This window comes from Equus quagga, chromosome 11, assembly GCF_021613505.1.
Source record: "Equus quagga isolate Etosha38 chromosome 11, UCLA_HA_Equagga_1.0, whole genome shotgun sequence".
Classification (NCBI taxonomy): Eukaryota; Metazoa; Chordata; class Mammalia; order Perissodactyla; family Equidae; genus Equus; species Equus quagga.
Window position 1 is genome coordinate 93,634,592 of NC_060277.1, and position 8,403 is coordinate 93,642,994.

General features: G+C 57.8%; 1 protein-coding gene across 2 annotated transcripts in view; it reads right to left on the reverse strand.

Moving 5' to 3' along the window:
* STAC2 (SH3 and cysteine rich domain 2) overlaps positions 1-6,037 on the reverse strand; it is a 12,923-nt gene extending 6,886 nt beyond the window's left edge. The window contains exon 1 of one of the 2 annotated variants that reach the window (XM_046677692.1): positions 5,496-6,037. In XM_046677692.1, coding sequence (XP_046533648.1) covers positions 5,496-5,585 — 90 coding nt within the window. In that variant the 5' untranslated portion in view covers positions 5,586-6,037. Of the gene's footprint in view, positions 1-5,108; positions 5,464-5,495 lie in introns of those variants that run through there. The other variant, XM_046677691.1, reaches the window with a different exon arrangement.
* Positions 6,038-8,403: the final 2,366 nt, after the last annotated feature.

The window sequence follows — 8,403 nt, forward strand, 5'->3', positions numbered from 1 at the left end:
CCCTCGCCTACAATCACCTCCCCAGCCCCTCGCCTACAATCACCTCCACAGCCCTGCCCTTGTTCAGGCCCAGCACCCTCAGTCTGGTTCAGGGCCACAGCCCTTCGCCTCCACTTTAAGCATGCCCACCTGCTCTCCATCCAGCTGCCTGTATGGTGATCCCTGATCCTGCTGAAACCTTTATAGCTCCTCAGGATCCAGCCACGGCCCCTGCCCCAGTCAAGAGACTCTGCAACTTGGCCAAACCTGCCCTTCCAACTCATGTCTTCCACCTGCAGCCCAGACAGGAGGACTTGAACTCATCGTGTTTTATGCCTCTGAGCTTTTGACGTGTTTGTCCTCTTCTCTGCCTTATCCGGTTAATACCCTCTTTATCCTTCAGGGTTTCCAATGACTCTTCCTCCTTCAGGAGCTGTCTTTGCAGGAATTCCGTTTAGTGGAACCACTCCCTCCTCTGGGGCCGGCTGTACCCACTACCGACTTCTATTATAGCTCCAATCAGTTTATGTTGTCATTTTCTTCCTACTGCCCCCCGGGGTCTGTGAGCCCCCTGAGGGCAGGGACAGTTGCTTCAAATCCCCACACAGGGCTTCCACACATAACAGGCACTCAGTCAATGTTTGTTGAATAAATGATGAGCAAGTGGCTGGAATCCTAAATGGAGCCCATGTTCTGGAGCACAGGGTGGATTCTGCAGTGAGCCCGGAGTCATTTCCACTGCTCACCCAAACACATCCTTCTTGAGTCTGCCCACAGTGAGGTCTGGAATCCTCTCTACCCAGATCCTTGCCCTGCTCCCCTCCTGTTGAGAGCTCCCCTACCCCTGCCCACTCCTTTCCACCAGTAATAAAAAAAAGGGAGCCAGTGGCCTGGCTTCAGGCAGGGAGAGTTGGCCAGGGTCCCCAGCTGGCACACTGGGCAGCCTGTGTGCCATGGCTGCCAGCCTGGCAACTGTGCCAAGGGGATGGAAGTAGTGGCCCCTCCAGCCCTGGGGAGGCCAGCAGGCAGCAAGACGGAGGGGGAAACAGAGAGGGGAATGTTTGGGCACAAGGCAGGCCCCGGTGTGCCAGCTGAGAGGCCAGAGCCCTGGGGTGTCTGGCATGCTGAGTTGCCCAGCTCCTTCCAAATCCAGCTTCCTGGACAGCACTGTGGGCTCCTTTGTGTGTCTATGAGAAACAGGGCCCCAGGTCCCAGATGCCAGAGGGACAATTAATTAGAATGCAAATGTGTTCTGTGGGCAGAATGTGGCTCTGGGAGCTCTGATAGGCGCAGAGAGGGGAGTGAACCACCCACCATTCTGCCCAGGGGCCACGCGCATAGAGCACACGAGTTCTCTGAGAGGATGCACTGGAGGTAGGGGCAAAACTAAGCCTGCTGCTAAAGGCAAGTCACTTCACTTCCTCACTCTGAGCCTCAGTTTCCCCACATCCAAGAGGAATGAGACAAGACTAGATGCTCTCTAAGCAATACAAGGTTCTGGTCCAAAAAGCAAAAACATAAACTTATAGATATAATGAGGGGCTGTCATTGTCAGAGCACTGGAACTGAGTTAGCACTCTATGCAGCATCTTGTTACTCCTGGCACTACCCTCTGAGGTGGTGACAATTACTGCCTCACTTGTCGGATGAGGAACTGAGGCTCATGGGTTAAACTGCTTACTCATCATGAGTCCTCAGCTGGTAAGTAGCAGTGCCAGGACTTGAAACAGTGGCTTTGGCTGTTGAGCCCAAGTGACCAGAAGCATCCTGCTGCTCTGGGTCCTGCCTTGGCCTTCGCTTCTGCCCCTCAAGTGTGCCATGGGCTTGTCCACCAGGTCAACCAGGAAATTTAGGTTTAGAAGGGACTTGAAAGACTGGCCACCTAGAGCTATCTCCGCCCACCCTCTCACCTTGCACTGCCCTGGCCACATCCCCTGAGTGGTTGTCTCACTCTATTGGTCACCTCTTGTGACAGGAAGCACACCCTCTCTTGGGACAGTCATTCCATCTTTGGGCAGCTGCAATCACTGAAAGTGCTTCCCTATATAGAGCTGAAGCCTGCCTCCCTGCGGTTTCTGCCGATGGGCTCTTGTTCCTCCCTTGGCTCCGGAAAGGGCTACTCCCTCTTCTACACATCAGTCCTTTAAATATTTGAAGACATCAATCATGTTCCCCCCTCCCAAGGCCATTATTTCCATAGTAATCCTCAGAAGGAGATTTCAAGCCTCCATAATCTCCGGCCTGTGCTCTTTCCTGGTGCCTCCACCTCGGCCTCAGTGCCAAAAGCCACCTCTGCAGGGTACCAGAGGCCTCTGGAACAGAATGTTCCCCAGCACCAGGGCAGCCCCCACTCTGCCCACCAACTTCCTGGCTCAGCTGTGGGCCCCAGATCCCAGGAAAGCAGAGAAGCAGGAAGGAACAACATGCCACCTAGGGTGGCTGGCAGATGTCAAGGGCTGTGACTGGAGGGCAGGATGGGGGCACCTCTGCTAAGTGGCTTGATGCCTGCCCACTCCAGAGACATCTGGCTTAGCCACCCAAACCTCATTTTGGCTCAGCCTGGCCAGGTATTCCTACTCCCAAACTCCTAGTTCCCAGAGAGGACCTTTGTCCATCTCCCCATCAGCTATATTTTTGGCACCCTCACTGTCCCAGGACCCATTTCCTGGCATGGGGAGAAGTTGCCATGTAACTTGGCAAGTTGGCCCAGTTGGATTCTATTCCCTCCCAATGCACCAGGAGTTTCTCTGGCTTAGAGCCTGGACCACCACTCCTACTCTTCTGAATCCCTTCCCAGAGGCAGGGACTGGCCTGCCTGGCTCCTCCCCATCTCTCCAAACCCTGCACAATCCCTTCTTTCCTCAATTCCCCACAGCATCTCTTCACTTCCTGCCAGCTTCAGAAAGGGCACTAGGCAGCAGGTGCTGGCAGTCGTGGCACAAGCTGACTCAGATGGCGGAGCTGGCATGGCGGGGTATTCCTATGGACCTATGGATGGCACCAAAGGGGGTGGTGGCAGGCCCTATGTAGTAGGATGGGATGGGTACCCAAAGAGGGTGATGCCAACGCTAGGAGGGTCACTGAGTAGCTTGAGTGCAGGGTGAGACCTAACCGTAGGTGGGCAGGAGGCTAGACTTGGACTGACAAGAAATGCCTAGGGGCCTGCAAACACTGAAGAATAAGAATAAATGGAATGTTGGCTTCACTGCCTGATGGGCAGCAGCCCCCCCGTTGTACCTGCCCCAAACTGAGCTGGGTGGGCAGCAACCAACACACTCTCTTCCCTCTCCCCGACCCCTACAGTCTGCAGACAGAAGATTCTTTGGAACAGGTTGATGTGGGGGGATGGAAGGAGGCTGGCAAAGGCCCTGAATTCTCTCTGCCCACATCTGCCATCCTGAGGACTACCCTCCCAGACGCGCAGGCCAGCCTGTATTGTTATTACTGAGTTCTTCATAAGGGTGAGGTGTAAGGGAGGAGGGCAAAGGGGCAGGGCTCCAATGGGCCTGGACAGAGGTGCCAGGTCAGGTGTGCACTCCCCCTCCTCCCCTGTTCCTTGGATCTCCAGGGCTCAGACCCAGAGGTGATGGCATTGGAGGGTCCTCGGGCTGGGCGGAGGGCGATACAAGACCTGCCGGGCTCTGACCTCCCCCTCGTCACACAGCTGAGCTTGCAGCCTGCTGATTGCTGAGGCAGCACTGCCCAGTGCTCCTGCCTGCTTTCAGAGAGCTCTTAAGTGGGGGAAGGAGTGGCCAGGCCTCAGCGTGAGGAGCAGGGCAGGGCCTGGGAGGCCCCCCAGCCTCTGGGAAGCAAGCAGGGAGATTGTGTATGTCTGTCCAGGGCGACTAGACAGCACCTGAGAAGGTCAGGGGCATTGGAACTCAGAGTGAGGCTCAGCTCCTGGGACCCTCTGCTTGAAAGAAGCTGTCACAACTATGCCAAGCAATACCCTCCCACCCCAACAACTCACTCCGCTCCCAGTGAAGACTTGGCTCTCTGAGGGGGAGTTAACTCTGTTGTCTGAGAGCCCAGGGTCTCCATTCTCTGGATGGGGCAGGAGAAGGCCAAGTGTGGCTCTGAAGACTTGGACGTGGAGACCTACTGGGTCCCTCTGGTTTGGGGATGGGGAGCTCCGTGGGGTACCTCCGCCAGACCCCACCCTGGCCCTACTCATCTCCCCCTGGTCACATCCTTGATGACCTTGACCTTGAATTAACCTCATATCCTGGGGGGTGGTCAAGACAGAATGAGGAGGAAGATGGACATTGAAAAGAGCTATAGATGAGCAAGTGATACCAGGAGGAGCAGAAAACCCCACCCATTTCTGGGTCCCGCTGTCCCCTCTTCGTCCGGAGGACAGGAGCAGAGTAGGAGCAAATACCAGGGTGGAAGGGAGAGGGGAGAAGGTCTAGGCCTGAAGTCTGGGAGGGGGCAGGGAGCACCCTTGACACGGCCCTTCTCTCCTCATCTCCAGCCGGCTCAGGTTGCTCCCGCAGAACTTCTTGCGGGTCAGTAGCGAAAACCTAGAACTTCGGGAGGGAGCTGCCAGATTAGAGGTGGGGGGCGGGAGCTGAATGCGAGCGGCGTTCTCCCCCCACCCCCTCCAGCGCCAGGAGTCTGGGCTCCGCCTGACTTCGCTGGGGAATAATTTATTCATTGTGACTCCCGCAGGAGTAACAATCATACATAATTAGGGTTAATTATGACATTCATTAATTACGATGACTTCTCGTTTTGCTTCTACCCGCCGCCCCCCCAACCCCCTGTCCCGATCCCGGGGTGGGGGGTGGGGCTGCCTGTCTTTCTGCTTTGGAGCCGCAACAGCAGTCCCCGGGTCCCCGCCCGCGATGGCCCGCGCTGCGGCAGCCCCCAGCGCGACTCGGAGCTGCGCACCCCTGTGCCGCGGCCTCACGTCCCCAAGCCTAACCCGGTTAGGAGCAGGAAAACGCAGGACTGCGGCGGGTCCGAGAGAGCCATCCAGAGAGATTCCGATAAACACAGAGAGACGCCAAGAGAATCCGGGAGAGACGCACTCAGGGACACACCAAGACAGAGACAAACAGGTTGTAGAGACATTTTCAGAGAGACACAGGCAAAGAGACAGGGACAGACGGAGCTACGACAGAGACCTGGCAGACACGGGAGGGGTGCGCCTCGCACGCACACACGGGCGCGTACACCGTCCCAAACCCGCTACACACAGCTACACACTCCCTCCGCCTCCGCCGCGCCGATTCCCTCCAACAAAGACCAGTTACCACCTCCCTGAGGGTCACGGTAGTGCGTCCGCTCATCACGCGCGCAAGGGCGTGTCGTGCTCGTGTGATGGGGGCTCCTTGTGGCCCCTCCTCGCGAAGCCACTCCCCGCGGGTCGCCGCGCGGAGCCTTAAGGATCACAGGGGCTCCGCCATCCTGACCCCAGGGCACCCGGGCCCACAGTGACGACCGCGTCGGGAGGGCACCTGGGCCGGGGGCGCCCCGGGCAAGAGGTCCAGGCCTTGTGACTCCCGAATTACCTTGGTTTCTTGGAGGGCAGAGCCGGTTCCCGGGGGTGTGTGGGTGGCCGCGTCATCCGGTTCGTTCTCCTTCTCACTCATTTCGGTCATGGTTCGGGGAGAGGGGAAGAGAGGGTGCCGAGACCCGACGGCAGGCCCGCCGGGGGCAGGTTGCGGGCGGCGGGCGTCTCTCTGGGACGCTGAAGCCCTTCTCCAGAGACTGTCCCTCAATGAACCCCAGCTGAAACCCACCCAGGCAAGGCCACCCCCTACTCCCGGGCGCGGGCGGAGAAAGTTCCCGGGTTGGCCGGTGAGGGAAGGTAATTACACGGAGCCGCGGAAGCCGGACAAGCCCAGGAGTGAGGACCGAGGGTCTGCAGAGGATGCTGCTCCCAGCGAGGGGAGGAGGGAAGTGGGGACGCGGGGATGAGCCGAGGGAGGGAGAGACGGAGCTGTCCGTGTCCGGCCGGCTCCGCCGTCCTCTGAGCCCGCCCCCCATCCCCCTCCCCCCGCCCCTCCCCCCATCCCCCTCCCCCCGCCCCGCCGGCCCCAGCCCGGCACCCGCGGCCCCTCCGCCCAGTCCTCGCCTCCTAACTTTGATTTAGGAGGTCGTCTGCTCCCTCCCCCTTCCCTCCGCGGCACCCCCGCGCCGCTATGCAAATCAGGTTCTCAGCTATTGGCTGCCGCGGTGGCCAGGAGGGCGAGCTGGGCGGAGCCTGGGGGGGGGGGGCTCGACAAGACCGGGAGGGGCTTGAAGGGTAAAGAAGTGGAAGCGGCCAGTTTTACATTGAAAACCCCCGAATGAGGGGGCGTGACGAGGTTGAAGGAAGCCTCCGGAGATCATAGTAGAGTCTGAATGGGGTTGGGGAGAATAGAAATAAGTTGGATCTGCAGAAGGACAGCTGAGAGTGAAATCAAAATTAGGACTTTCTGAAAGTGCAGTGGCAGAAGAATGGGGACCCTTGCGCCCCATTAATTGGATGTCTCTCCGCCCTGGACAGGCTCTTTCCAAATATACACACCCCTGGAGTATGAGGTAGGGGTTTCCTCAAGCAGAGAAAGGACGACTTACCATGTGTCAAAGGCCAGGCTTGACAAGCCCTCCTTTGTGGATGGAAAGTGGGACAACCCTATACCTTTCCAGTCTTGGTGTCTGGACTTCAGGAGAGAAGAAGCCTCAATCCTCACATCTAAGGTCCCCAGACCTCGCCAAGACACGCCTCCCTCCTAAAGATCCTACCGCAAATGGAGGTAGATGGGCCGGTAGGGAGAGATGGCGGGAGGCGGGTTCTTACCCTCCAAGGTGTCCTCTGTCCACTTGGCCTGTCTGCTTCTAATGCATGTTGCTTACCTGCCACTTCCCCAGGTCCTCCTCCCTCACCTCCTGTCCCTTCTTGTCCTGACCAAAAGGTCTAGCTTCATCTCCTGGCTTGTCCAGAGGGAGCTAGGTTGGGAGTTGAGAGAATCCTTCCCTGGATGTGGGCAGAGAGACTTCTGAGTCTAAGTCTCCCTCTTCCTCCATCTGCTGTGGGTGATGAGGTTGGGGGGTGGCACTCCAGAGGGTCTTGACTTTATGCCAGCCCTGGAAGACAGGGACTGAACCCTGTGTTCCCTCTGCCCCCCACCCCATGCACACAGCCATTCATGCGATCTCTGTCCTCCAGAGGACGAGCTCACCGTTGGAGCACTGCTCAGGTTACTGTGTCCAGGAATAGAGATTTATTTGCCAGTGGCAGAAGTAGGACAAGGGCAGACGAGAGGGTTTGTGGTTGTGGGGGCTTGGTCCCCTCCCCCTCCAGATCCACCCACTGCAGCCACAGATGCTCTGAGTGCCAACTGTCCTGAAAGGAGCTGCAATAGCACCTAGCCTCAGCCCTCAAACCACTTTCTCCAAAGGCCCGTTCACTACCTCCAATCCCCTCGGAGGGCTGCCCTCCTCCCTCTTGCCCAGTCCTGCTCAGCCCAATGTCCCCTCCCTGGGCAGCTCAGTCTTAGGGATGCTTGGAGCACCTTGAGGTAGGGTCATCTGGCCCTCCACCTGTCTTGAGCTGGACTGATCGGGGACTTCTGTGTTTGGTGACCTCCTGGGGGGAGGTCCTCCTGTTTCTCCCCAAAGAGCAGGGCCTCTGGTTTCCTTAGAGTCCAATACCTGTAAGGTCACTAATTAACTGTGTGACCTTGGGTAGGAAATTAAGCTTTTTAGAGCCTTGATGTCTTCATCAGCAAAATGGAGATTGTGCCTACCTCACTGTTAGGGGAATGAATGAGCTAGCCCAGTATGCCCCCTAGCCCGGGAAAGACGGGCAGGGAAAGTTATTTCCTTCTTTCTCTCCATTCTTCTGGAAGACTTGTCATTTCCCAGGGCTCTCCCTGAGGCAGAGAGAAGAAACAGCTTCCTTCCCTCACTTTCCTGGGCCATTTGGCGCCTGTTATTCCATGGGGAATGACACAGAAGGAAAGTCTCACTAGACACGGGGAAGTATTCCCACGGGAATCGGCGGTACCAGCAACCAAGGAAAGGCAGGGAAGTTGGTGGGCCTTGGAGCCCATCTGGTCTTGGCATCGGAAGCATGAGGTGGGGCAGATGTGGAGGAGGCGGGGGCTGGATCCCATGACCTCCGGATGTCCTTTCTGGCCTGCAGCTTTCGTGTTTCAGAGCGGTCTTTCATGAACTGAGTCTGAGTCATTGTCTCGGTGCCGACAACTCCCACTGCAGTGGCTGGGGACAGGCGGGAGCAGCCAGGCTAGCTCCTCCTGGGGAAGGAGGAACATTGTCCCATCTCAAGTTCCGAGGGCAGAAATGAGGGATGGGCAGCGCAAGGGGCGAGGTGCTGCAGAGGGATGGTGGCGATCACACTCTCAGAAGGGCTCTGTAGACGGGAAGCCCTGATGGAAGCACTGGGGTGCCTCTTACTGGGAGAACTGAGCT